We start from the raw sequence: 13,898 nt of genomic DNA on the forward strand, positions 1-13,898 counted from the left end.
CGTATCTTTGCCCCCCCTGACGGGCTTGAAAAACTTTTTTGCCCCCCCTGACGAGCTTTAAGACCTTCAATTCCCCCCTGACGAGCTTGAAGACCTTTTTTTTTTTTTTTTTTTTTTGCTTGTCAATTTTTTTTCTGGTATAAAATCCTTTATTTGCGATCGAAGACCTTTTTTTTTTTTTTTTTTTGCTTGTCAATTTTTTTCTGGTACAAAATACTTTATTTGTGATCGAAGACCTTTTTTTTTTTTTTTTTTTTTTTTTGCTTGTCAAATTTTTTGGCGGACGGTTTTGCCCCCCCTGTGGAAAATCCTAGGTACGCCACTGATGCTCAGCCTTGGCCTTGAGGCGCCTTAAGGCCTACTTTTTCAAAGCCTTGGCCTTGAACATTCAAGCCTTGGCCTTGAGAGGGCCTTGACCTTTAAGATTTTGAGCCTTGAAACTTCAAGGCATTTTCAAGGCATTTTGTATTTTGTACTTTCATTTGTTTTTATATAAGTAATTATAAATGTTTAAAATTTTCTGTATATTTAATTACACTAATGGTCAATTTTACCAGTCAACAATAGCAGTAGCAGCAGTAGTGGTAAGTGTACTAGCAGTGCCATCAATTGTAATTATCACCATTATCAAAAATTATCATCACATTATGTTACAAAGAAAACAGCAGTGATGAAAAAAAACATTATTTATGTGTTGTAATCATGACTAATAATGATGACAATAATAATAATGATTGTAATAAAGATTATGATAAAGATTATAGTTATTTGATGACAAGAATAATTCAGACAGATCTGAATGCAATTTTGACAACAATTTTTATATAATTTTCATAGCTAATTCTGAAGAATGATAACAAGGTTGATTTCTATTCCACTAGGATTTTCCTCATATTATTTTCTTTGGTCAACAAGAATGTTTTAAATCTTAATGATATTCTGAAAAGATTTGGTAAACTTGAACACAATCTCCGATGTTGTCATATCCAAATAGGCTATGTCAATGGCATGATGAGCCACAAATTTTGAGCGGCCAAGCATGGCATATAGAGCAAAATTTCTGCCAAAAAAAGTTGAAAGCGATCGAAGCGAGCGAGCAAGCACAAATTTTTACCCTCTTACTATAAGAAAAGCTAATTTTGTGATAGATTGTGACAATACATTTAGAAAATAATATCACATTTACTCCTTTTCATTTCTTTTTTTTTCCTTTTCTAAGTTTATTCTTTGTGATGGAACTTCCTCTCTCTCTTTTTTTGGGGAGGGGGTTCTGATATTTTTTAAACAGGTGAGAAAAGGAATGGGGAGAGAGAGAGGGAGAGGAGAGGGGGGGATAGACATGTGAGAGCGTAAGAAAGGATGGGGGTGACACATTTGGCCGGTTAACATCGTTAGGCAGAATATACTGCAAAATCAGTTATGTTGTTAGGCAGTACATCTTTTCTATTAAAATTGTATATAATTTTGTTTTGGGTCTCGGGTCTCAGATTGACAAAACAAAGTAAAAATTTTTTTGTTTCTTTTTAATCCTATGGTTTGACAGTGAATTTCATTTCACTACAGTTTCAAGGAAATAAACAGTGTATTTGTTTTTGTGTAATAATAGAGAACTCTATTTTACTTTTTCAAGAAATAATTAAGATTTACCCTCCCCCAACTAAGGGTATGGGGTGCGCCCCATTTATTTTATATCCTTTTGAATATAACTTCAATTTGCTAGTACTCTTTATTCCGGTTTTTGAGGTAAAAAAAAGTAGAAGATACAAAAATATGATAATTGAAATTTTACAGTGGTTGTAAGCAGAAAAAAACATGAAAACTGACAAGAGCCCCCAAAATGACTAATTTTCAGGTCAGCATCTGAAAATTTCAACTTGCGCTTTGTGCACTCTGCCCCCCCCCCCGAAATATTCCATGTAGGAAAAAAATGTCCCTTTTTTAAATCGAAAATGCCCTTTTTTCCAAATGAAATATGCCTTTTTAAAAAAGAAATACCTTTAAAAAAATAAAATTTATAGTAAAACATCATACATTTTAGGTTAGAAAATCATCAAATTTTGGATCACGCTCGCATCAATTATGGTTTAGCACGGTACTAATCCTTTTCATGGTTACAAAAATGCTTAGCATTTCCAGTTTTCAGATTGGAATATCAAAAATTTTGACTCGTGTTCTACACTCGCATCAATTGTTAAGTAAGGTACTCATTCTGTTTCCGTTTACAAAAAAATGCTTAGAATGTTCAGTTTTCAGGTTGTAATATCACAAAATCTTTGAGCTCGCGCTTTGCACTCGCATTATTTTGATTGGTGAGTTATATATCCTATTTATGAGTCACTTAATGCAGTCCTTAACAGCTTCCTTTTCTGGCCAGTATATTAAAAATTTCAGCTCGCGCTTTGCGCTTGCGTTAATTATTTAGTTACATACACATCTATATCATGATTACAAAAACAGCTCGGAATATTTAATTTTCATGTCTTATTACACGAAATGTCCAGAAGTTGGAGCTCCTGATTCGCGCTGGCAACATCTCGCAATGATGCCCTTTTAACAGTGATTAACGCCATAATTGACCAAAAATCAAGTTTTACAACTTCAGAATCAATATTTTTGTCAAACCTGCTTTCTCACGGAAAAGTAAAGCCTAAATTAAAATATCTATCAATTAGAAATCACTTAAGAAAAGCCTTTGCTCAACTTAATTTCTACAAAACACACAACTACTTCACGCAGTTGATAATCTCATTTTGAAAATATCTGTTTGCACCAAAATATATATTTTGACATATAAGTGCCCTTTTTGGCTTTGACCCCACCCCAAACAAAAATATGTTCTGCCGCCCCTGTCACGGGGAATGGAGAAAGACATACGTTGAGAATGGGCATGCCAAGATCAGATGACCGTGGTAATAGTACTTATTACAATGTAAATCGCCTAGAAAAATAATGTATTAAATGTACAAAGGTAACTTTATTATTATTTTGATTTGATTTGATTATGTCTAAATCTATCATGAAACTATTTTTGTTTTACATGTACAAGGGTCAAAATTTTGCTCTCTCAGTTCGCTCGCTCACACCTTTTATACAGTTTGCCCTGTGTACTATGTGACATGTCTGCCGCCTAAGCATTGTTGGCTCATTGTTCCATAATTATATCATTTGAAATGCCTTGGCTTTGAGGTTTTCAGGCCTTGGCCTTGGCCTTGGGTTTCCATGCCTTGGCCTTGGCCTTTAGTATTGAAGCCTTAGCATTGGGTATTAAAGCCTTGTTTTTGGAGGTTTGAGCCTTGACTACAACTAAAAAAGTAAATGAAATAAAGATTAATCCGCCGAAATATCCTTGAGATTCAATTTGCACTTTTCAATTCTGTTCTGCAAAATATGCTACTCTACCTACTTGCAGAACTTATTGTACCTAAAAATTAAAAAATGCTGCCGCTGCCGCATTTTTTCATGCTTGTCTTAAAAAATAAATAGTTCTCAAATTTATTGCATAATCTAAAGCTTGGTCCCACCGCAATTACGGATGCAAAGAGGACGCAACACGTTTAAAAAATGCCATCCGTTTGAAAACCCTAGGCTATGCATTCTTTGTGTACTCATTGCATACGTACGTCCGTTCTTTTTCGTTCTGTTTTCACAAAATACCCTACATGTCAGTATAGGCCTATCACAGGCGTGTAGCCAGGGGGAGGGCGGTGGGACGGTCGCCCCCCCCCAAATGCCCTCAAAAAAAGGGGAAAAAAAGAAGGGGAAAAGGAGTATAAGAAAAAGGAAAAGAAGGACAGGGAAGAAAGGTATAGCTTTGTTGTTGTTTTTTCCTTCTTTTTTGTCAAAAGAATAAAAACCTAAACGAGACGTTCTTCTCTCTTCATACAAAATTTTGCTTCCGCGCGGGAAAACTAACAAAATTGCCATTCCCTTTTGTTTCTCACACCTTTTTTCTTCTTCGTTTTACCCTTCCCGGCTGTGGGAATCGTATATTGTTGCCAGAAGTTATAAAGTATACAGGGGTGTAAAGAGTATGAAAAGTATTTTTTTTTCATATTGCCTTGATGCAAAATGTTGTCTCTTCTGTTCGGAGCGGGTAAACATTACCATCTCTCCCCGAATCCCCAAATGCTATTTTCTTCCGCTTCTCAGCAAGTAATTTTTGATAAAGTATCTGCTCAAAGGGGAGGCATTAAATTCGTGCCGTGCTATATGCAAAAGTATGTACGATATTAAACTTTATTCTATATCGCTGCACATCCATCTCCTGTCTTGTTTTGCGCCATTGATTTAACATTTTGATTATCACTGAAGTTTCTTAAACAAAAGAAAGCTCTTAATATGAGCGAAATTACACAATTTTCTTGCGCCATCCCTTTCACATTTTGAGCTCGTTTTTCTTCTCTAAGAAATATCAAAATTAGAACAGGTTAAAGTTTCAGAGAAATTTCTAAAATTCAGAGCTTCAATACCATTCGCGGAAGGAATAGGGCCTATATATTTCCTTTTTATATACCCGTCTTCTTCTCTGTTTTGCGACTTGAGTTAACGAAATTTAAACTTTTTACAATCAAATCTGATGTGACCAAGGTAGGCACAATTGTAGGCCTATCATTTCTGTTCTCTATTTTTATAAAACGTAAGAGGTAAGAGGAATTATTTCAAATTCTTCAATCTTTTCCCATTTTTCGGGCGCTCATAATTTCATTAAAAAACTTTTTTTTTAAATCAGAGCAAGTCAATATTCGATTTGATAAGGGTGCTAGAAACACAAGAAACGCCTATTTTGATTTGAATTTGATGAGATATCAAAAACTTTTCGCTCCGCGAAGGAGGGGAAAACTCCCCCCTCCCTGCACCCTCCCCCCTAGGGAGCGCGCTTCGCGCGCTCTGTAAGTGTTGGCACGCTTTGCGTGCACTTACCACCCCCTCCAAAATTAAATCCTGGCTACGCGGTTGGCCTATCAAACATTTCGACTCGCGCTGCATCAGTATTGATAATTTACATTACATGTATTGAGAAAATTGCTTTATCGCCACTATGTGTTAATTGCCCCATTTTCAGGTCTTCATACAAAAAATCTGCTAGGGCTTAGTATGTAATGACAAACGTATCCTAATAATTCCTTAAAACATTTCCTTTACGGGGCAATGTAAGAAAATAAATCCCGATTCCCATCCGCATTCCCCGGGGGGAGTAAAATATATTGCTGTACACACGCGTGACCAAGTAATTTCCAAACACCCCCTAAACGACTTTTTCTCTGTGTGCAAAAGTACCACCTAAGCAAGTTTTTCGCGGGCTTTATTGACACATTTTGGCCCCTAAACAAGTTGTCGCCAAAATATGACCTCGGGGGAAAAAGCTTGGGGGAAAACATACCATAAACACGTTTGGCTAGTCTTTAAAAAAAGCTTTGGGAGAAAAAAATACCCTAAATACGTTTGACCAGTCTTTCAAAATCACCCTTTTTCTTGAAAATCAGTGTTTTTGATACCCTTAACGAGTCTACGCGCGGACCGCGTCCAAAACTGAAAAAAAAACACCCTTTAAACGCGTTTTTTTGGTCACGCGTGTGTACAAAAATATATTTGACTGCCCCCCCCCCCGGGTCGCATTCATTGTTTAATAGATTGGCATCCTGTTCATGATTACCAAGTCCCGTTTTGGGGTCTAAATATATTTTAAAAATCAGCTCGCATTCAATATATAGATGAGATACGTATCCTCTTCATGAATTATCAAATGGTCCTAAAAATCGTCCTTTTTCATGTCAGCTTATCAAATATTTCGGCTCTTTTTAAATAGGCCGGCGCAATCATGTTCATTAATGAAAAAGTTGCATCAAAATCCTGTTCTCCGTTATACAGATATCTCGATCGCGCTTCACGTTCACTCACATAAAGCATATTTGATGAATAAAATAATTATCCTAATAATTTACCGACATTATCAAACAGTAGGCCTACTTGAAACCATGGACCTAGGTCCATGTTGAAACATCACTGTTACTGGTCAATACTAGTATAGCTCGCGCCTCGCATAGATTCCTTTTTGTCTAAGATATCCTGTATTTAGATCTGTTAATAAATCAGATCCTTCTTCGCGCCCACATTGTTTTTAAATGGCTTAATGGAATATACCATTATCTTGTTTGTGGAAAAAATAATTTAATTTGTACCTACACTTCCGTATTTAGGACTACCAAATCTAGAAAAAAAATCTCTCCGACCGGGGAAAATATGGATGATTTTTTTCCCCATCCCCTCTATTAGCAAATTCTAATCCATCACTGTGTACATGTTTAGGAGTCCAACCAAGGAGTGATATCTCCTTGGTCCAACTTTCCTGACCCCGTGTGTGTACCATGATGATTTCAAATTTGCCCCCCCCCCCCGACCCCATTACACGTACCATGCTGTGCGCCCTCATTTTGTTTAGTTGTTATTGACTTATTGGGCCTTTGCCACTACAATCAGAAAGCTCAACCAATCAAAGTAAAGGAAAATTGCCTGATTGCTTGTGTAAACCATAGAGATGGTGTCTGTATATCTGCTGTCGATCCTAGAGCATTCAAGTGGTGATCTACTCTCTTATTGGTGGAAAGTTCGCACAATTGTTTCAAAACTTTCGATACCCCCTGTGTCGCGGAGTATTTTTTCATGACATTTCCCCAGGTTGGATTTAACTTGCTCATAGTGTCTGTGAGTACACACTCCCCCCCCCCCCTCACGCGACGTATTTGTAATAAGTGACAAATCGGGAAATGGAATTCCAAGGGGGAAACACATTGAACATAAATTGCTTCCTCCCGTACTCCTCCATGGCCCTCCGTTACGTCCTGCGGCCTGACTGCGCTAGACCAGTGTATATCGCGTGGAGTGGCAGTGAAGAAGTCTTTTGAGCACGAAGCTAAGAAGACTGCACTGATTTATATACACTGTACGATAGTACATATCGGTTTCTTGTTGTTTGGCTGTGGGAAATGTTCCAACGAGAATTGAGAGCAACATGGGAGCAATGCCCACACAAGGGACGGTACCTAAATGTTCGTACACGTTTTTGAAACTTCAGATCGTAGCTTTGTGCTGTTTAGCATTCTGGTTATTTTACTCTCCACCCAAACTGGATTATTTGAGACATAACTTACTTCCAGCGAGAACACCATTGGTTTCTTCGACCCAAAATATTGATGGCGGGTCTCGTCTGTTTCACGCTTCATCGTTCCATGGAGCAGCACGGGATGAAACTTCCCAATTATCGAGCACAACAACGAAGTCAAGTGCAGAGGGTAAGCAACCAACATTGTGTAATGTTGCTATGTGAGTGCATGACAGAAAATAAGATGAGGAAGGAAGGTAAGATGAAGGAGAATGAGATGGAAAGTGAGAGGAGGGAAGAGCTAGAACATGTAGAAGGAAAGACTGGAAGAAAAGAAGGACTTTACTTCAGAAGAGAAGAAGAACTTTGGGTTTCCCCCTTTTGATGACTAAATATTGTTCCATTTGTCATTAGTATTCATTACTTTCTTTTTGTTTCAATTTACACAGTAGACAGTAGGTGGTCCATAATAATGCCATATTAGAGATGTTATCTTTCCTGTAGATCTACTCGACTTTATAAATTCCTTCATTTGCCTTTTCTCGTCGTCTTGTTGGTGCCCAAAGTAAGAAGAGTTGTTGAATAAAATGAGAAACAGTGAAGAAGATGCCCTGCAATGTTTCACTATATCAGTGTATGTACAAGCCAGATCTATCATCATTTTCTCATTTCATTATCATCCTATTAAAAACATATATACCGGTATTTCATTGTTTTTCTTCAAGATATTAAAACTGCACATGCTTTGTTTGACAATGAACTAATGGCATTTGTCAAGTACATTTCCACACAATTTGCAAGTTCAATACAAGTTGTTACCATGCATTGTGGTCCATTATCTAGACGCCTGTCTATTTAAAAAAAAAAAATTTTCCTGATGTGGGAGCAGTGGTCAAATTGATGAATGATATATTGAGTTGCTTTACCACATAGCTATTGAAGGTATTGAGTTTCAAGAATATTGACATTGACTCATCTCTCTTTCTCTTATCTTCCCCTCTATCTCTCACTGTTACCCCTCATTTTCCTTCTACCAATCACAGGTAGAGATCATGTGACATCAACCATTCCTACTCATTTACAGGTAAGTCTGGCATGTTATAGTCATGTTTGAATTTTTTTCACTCACTTTTGTCTTATGATGTTTTGTAGAGTGTTTTTTTTTCTTCTGTCACAGTGTTATGCTAGTTTTGCAAATTGTTTTTTTTCTGAACGTATTGAATCTAAGTCACAGGGGGCTTGCCTCCCATACCAACGGCTTTCTCTTGGCAAGCCCCCCCCCCCATTCTATATCATTTTATTATATGCCAAAGTTATGTTCTAAAGTTTGCCTCAGCTCTTATATGTACATGTATTTCTTGGGATGTATTTTTACGATTGAGTTGTATTTTGTGAACAGAAACTTTTCAGTTTCAAATTAACACTGATCAATTTTAGATCAATAATAGGTCCATGCCAAAAGGCCTGCTCAGTGCTCACATTTTCTAATGGAACATTTATTGAGCCACTATTCGTTTTGTATTATTGCACTTAAATTATTGATTGCAAGTCGAACCAGGTGATCTATTTACCCTTTAGGACCAGTACATGATACATTGGCCTGTTGCCTTAAATACAACCAGATGGTCCTTGTGTTAAGTCTATATGTATGCTGAGAATTAACAGAATTTAGTAGTTAATGAGTTAATGCTAAACTATGTCAGAGTAATCGCTTAAAATATTAGTTAGGGTGCTAAGTTTCATGATATAATGGCATGTCCCTTCTGAAAATAGTTTTATAGATCTGTGATAATAAGTGTGTCTGAATAATTTTAGTTTGACTAGAATATAGTTGCATGGCGTATAGCATTACTGAAGCTGATTTTCATGCTTGTATTCACTCTTAAGAATATCACATATTAGTCAATGAGATAGATATTATGGACACATTGACACTAAACTTTTAGATAACAGTGACACAACATTTGCTCAGATGGCGACAATTTTTTCTAAGGAATACATCTAGGGTTAGGGTTGTAATAGGGTTTTATGTTAGGTTTAGGGTTACAATGGGTCAAGGATAGGGTATAGTGTTAAATCCAGAGTTGAAATTGGTCATTTAATTAGTGTGTGGAATTTACAGTGGAGAAATTGTTGCCGGAGCAAATGTCATGGAACCATTTTAAACTATGTTGATACAAAAGAAAACATCCAGTTTCAGCCTAAACTTCAAACGTCAAATCAAAAAATTAGAAATGAAATTGTTATATATTTCTCTCTCTTTCCTTTCTATTACAGAATATAACATACACCTCTGATGAAGTAGAAGATGATGTGCCCCATGAAGACCACGATGGCTTTGAATTGAAGCCAAATAAATGGTTCATAAAATGGCAAGACAGGGACTTTTCTCTTCCCAATAAATCTAAGAAGTTACCAATCACTGAAGGATATACATGGAAGGATTCAGAAGAAGAGGTAGGGTGTGGCAAATTTTATGATGATGATGATGATGATGATGATGGTGATGATGATGATGGGGATGATGATGATTCCGGATCAAAAACATTCTGACATGACTCAGGCCTATATATATGTATTTGTTCAGTACAAGATGTGCATTTCAATATTGCTTTGTTGCTATGAGGCCTTGTAGAAAAAAGTGATACAAGTCAAATTCTTCCAAGAAATATTTATTATGGTAATGATAGTGATTATTGCAACTTTAATGGAATCATAATGTCAATGATCTAGTAAGAATGAAAATTGTGATCAATAGTAGGCTACTTTATCATTTAAGATTAAGTAGTAGTAATTTTTCATGATAATATTAACAACAGGCATTTTGCCTCCGACGAAGATTCTGCTAGGATCGAAAGCTTAGGCCCCTTTTGACTCTCTCTAATATTAACAACAGTAATAAAGATTAGAACAATAATGGTGGTCAAAATATCAGTCTTATTTTAGAATATTTATACATTAAGATACAATCAGTAAAAAATAGTTACCATATTAACCATTAACAATGATGAAAACATTGTTGCTTGCTGAAGAAGCCTATCTATCTCTCCCCCTGCACTCCTCTTTCTTTTATCAAAAGAACAAACCTTGTTCACAGTGTTCAAGATCATTGGTTTCTTTTGTTCAGATTTCAATCATGTTTGCACCTCTTTATTCTCAAGAACACAAACAAACCATTCATTCAATGTACACTTACTTTGTGGGACTCTGTCTCTTGTAGGAAATAGGGTGTTAACATGTTCAATGCTATCAAAGTCTTTGTGTGTGTTTGTGTGCTGCACAAACACACTGTATAGATGCTCAATTGAGTGGATAATTGTTGAGTACAGACCTGTAAGCTTATTTCCTTTATAAATGTTTCCTGTTGTTTTGATTTGTTATTACTTTTGTATTGCCCTGGTTTGTACTATGCCAAGTCAACAAATGCAAGATTTGCAAGATTTTATGACTTGAAATTTTGCCTAAAGGTAGCTGTTAATACAGGTATAATAGTCATTTCTTTGGTAAAGGGGCAATTATGTGAATTATTAACAACATCAGACATCTGAGCAGGGCAACTTTAGTACATTATTGCCTGCTTATGACTGTGATCAAATTTAAATATGGTATTTTTCATAACCATTCAAGCACTTGCTCTATATTAAATGGATAGCTACTGACAAAGAATGAAATTATCAGCCCCCTTTCCGTGCTGGAGGTGTTTTATATAAACAAGAAATCCTATTATGATTGGCTAACTTGATTGAATTAGATACTGATGTAAAATTGGAAAATTCATCCAATTACATTTTTATGTCCTTCACACCATGCACCCCAACAGTCTAAGAATGAAATGGAATGCACAAGTTCTGGAGAGATTTTTTACCAAAACTAAAGGCAGGTTTAAAACAAAATCATGAAAAATGCTTCAGACATGTAAAAAGAGATGAGATAGGACCAATATATCTACAAGACAGAAATCTTATATCACTTTGCTCATATAGTGCACAACGAATGAAAAGAAAATTGTAAACATTCTTTTTTATTACAAAAGGTGTCAAAAAGATTGAATTATAACATATTATAGGAAGATTTTAAAGCAAAACACACACAAAAAAATCGAGAGTATTTTAATATTTTCAGTGCATTTTTAGGATGTAAAAGATGCCATAATAACAAATACTGTTATTAAAACAAAACCGAATGTTCTAGGGTATTTAACTCTACTGATAAAATCAGCCATCTGTTTTATTCAGAGCGTGTAATCTCGGTTCAGGGGATTTTAGGGATATTAATTTCGACCTCTGAAGTCATGAAAGCAGAGAAGTTCTCTGGAGAGCTATGTTTTTTTTTTATCGGCAAACATCGCCAGGGAAACTGTCGGTTTCTCTGAAAGTTCTCCTGTGTACCTTTCGCACTCGACACTCTACCCATGCTGGAAAGGTAAATTGCCAATTGTCCACTGCCAACTCGTCCACACACCACTTGGTCTACCTTTATTTAGTCTATTGCCATTCTGTCCATCACCTTTTCGTCTATTACCATTTCGTCTCGTCTAATAACCAGTTGGTCTAATACCAATTTTCTTTTCGTCATTTTGCACAATTAACACTTAAGTGTAATTAGACCAAATGGTATATGGACTAAATGGCTATTGGACCAACTGGTTATTAGACGGAATAACATTAACTAGACTTAATGAAAGTAGACCATGTGGTGAGTAGACGAACTGATGATAGACCAAATGGTAGTGGACAATTTGGCAATTGGACGAATTAGCATTAGACGAATTGGAAATAAACCGCTGGAAAAACTGCCAGGTTTTAGTAATGAAATGCGTTTCTGGCTGGTCATTTGTGGTGGTTGTAGTCAAGAGGGCCATGAAAAGGACCCCCAAAACTAGGCTATCCTAGCTGAAAAAGTAACCGTGCATGAAATTTGTTGGATTTTAATGTGCATAGCGTCAGGGTCATTTAAAAAATAATGCCAGACTTTTTGGTGGTGGGGAGTAGCCGCCAGACACAGAAATAGTGCGTCAGAATTTATAAATCTCAAGTGGTCTGAATTAGTTTTCTAGCATGATGCAAAACTCAATGGGATCGGAGCAAATGGTAATGCATTTTCTTACGTGTTTAGTTTCGAACTTCAAACCCCTTTGGACATATTTTGTTTGTACTGAAACCGTGATGCACCAATACTTCTGAATGCAGATGCAGAAAGGTGCTAATAGGTGGTGGTTGGATAGGGTTGGGGTAGGGTTGTTGGAGGGGATGGTTGAGCTGGAAGGGGGCCCTTTTAATGAGGACATTCCCATGTTTGTGCACATCTCTATCTGCTCATATACAGTAGGTCCCAGAAAAAAGGAAACCGGGATTCCCATGTCTTTTTTCTTCAAAGGCAAATGAATTATGATATTTGATTTACATAATCATATAATTCAATTATTCTTCTTTATTTTGCTGCCCATTATGTGACAAATACTTTACCCATTAATGAGCAAAACAAGTTTGAATTTTTAATATCAAACCCAGGATGCGCAAAAGTATTGGACAAGATTAGTTCGTGACAAGACGAACGTGCTTAATATTCGAAAATGGGCTCATTAGCATTTCTTTTGTATTCTTTGTATTTTTATCTTGTTTGTGAAATAAAGATTGAATTAAATTGAATTTGCTCACTGATCCCTAAAATGAGAAAGGATTCAGATTCACACATGAGTTTCTGCGCAAAGCATTTTTGATATGCCTCAGTACTGTAGTCAGTATTTATTGTTTGTAGTCTGCCATGCGGCATGCGAGAACGATTTGCTAAGCTGTTGGTTTCAAATTAGAGATGAGATTCCACTCTTGCCATGAGTATCAAATTTGTAGTAAAAACATATTTGATAATTGTGAAATCTATCTCTGAAAATTGGTTTCCTTTATTGTGGGACGCACTGTATACAGGAGTGCTACATAAGCACTTGCCCGATTGCCCGGGGCAAGTAAAAGTTAGAGTCGGGCAAGTGTTTTGAAGTAAAGACCAAAACTACTTGCCCAAATTGGGCAAGCAAAATTCTCACAAAAGAATGACCAAAATTAGGGTCGATATGATACATTGACCCTAATTTTGGTAATGGCAGGCAAGATAAAATCACTTTTGGAAAAGAAATGCAATAACAAAGTAGATCAGTTCATGTCAAAAGAGAGAAAAGGGTCAATGGTTTATAAAACCGCAAAACTTTCTTTGGGAGAGGTAAAACCATTTTTTCAATGATTTTTTCGGGCAAGTGAAATAGATTTTCGGGCAAGTATATTCCAAGTATTTAAAAATTTACTTGCCCAACTGGGCAAGTGCTTCTAAAAAGTTATGTAGCACCCTGCTGTATATTTTACGTTATGCGTGTTGACGTCATAAGTAAACAGGTGAATAATCAGTTAATTTTTCCAGTCATCGGCACTAACTGCAAATCTTGATATGTTATTTTACAAAAAGATATTAGCTGAAAATAATCTATGGACCAAATTTTAAACGCCTCTTTCTCTTCAGAATATTTCACTCTGACGCGCTGCGAACTTGCGAAGTATGACAAATGACCTCGAGTTTGATTAAATGGGAAAGTGGTGTCAGCCTTTTGACGGTTTTTTTTTGGTTTTTTTTAAAGCACCTTTGCTCCAGCAAAAGTGCATAATACCGGTAGTTTGAAAACAAGCACATGAACCCCCAATTTTTGTCTAACCTGCATAGCAGAGTGAGACTAAAGGCGCTGCTGGCGTCGGCGTCAACACCAAATCTTAACCGAAGGTTAAGTTTTTGAAATGACAGCATAACTTAGAAAGTA

The 13,898-nt window shown here is 36.4% G+C and overlaps 1 protein-coding gene across 1 annotated transcript; it reads left to right on the forward strand.

Annotated features, from left to right (window-relative positions):
* The first annotated feature begins 6,908 nt into the window (after positions 1-6,908).
* LOC129258208 (uncharacterized) lies at positions 6,909-11,190 on the forward strand. The gene is made up of 3 exons (XM_054896529.2): positions 6,909-7,289; positions 8,143-8,183; positions 9,377-11,190. Exons 1-3 carry the CDS (start codon positions 7,010-7,012, stop codon positions 9,650-9,652), a joined length of 597 nt encoding a protein of 198 aa, XP_054752504.1. The 5' UTR covers positions 6,909-7,009; the 3' UTR covers positions 9,653-11,190.
* Positions 11,191-13,898: the final 2,708 nt, after the last annotated feature.

The sequence above is a fragment of the Lytechinus pictus genome, chromosome 4, assembly GCF_037042905.1.
Source record: "Lytechinus pictus isolate F3 Inbred chromosome 4, Lp3.0, whole genome shotgun sequence".
Taxonomy (NCBI): domain Eukaryota; kingdom Metazoa; phylum Echinodermata; class Echinoidea; order Temnopleuroida; family Toxopneustidae; genus Lytechinus; species Lytechinus pictus.

Excerpts from the sequence above, each read along its gene's own strand:
- LOC129258208 (XM_054896529.2), top strand. The coding sequence starts at position 7,010 with ATGGGAGCAATGCCCACACAAGGGACGGTACCTAAATGTTCGTACACG. Across the intron at positions 7,290-8,142 it reads AACGAAGTCAAGTGCAGAGG|GTAGAGATCATGTGACATCA; the intron begins GTAAGCAACCAA and ends TACCAATCACAG. Across the intron at positions 8,184-9,376 it reads CCATTCCTACTCATTTACAG|AATATAACATACACCTCTGA; the intron begins GTAAGTCTGGCA and ends TTTCTATTACAG.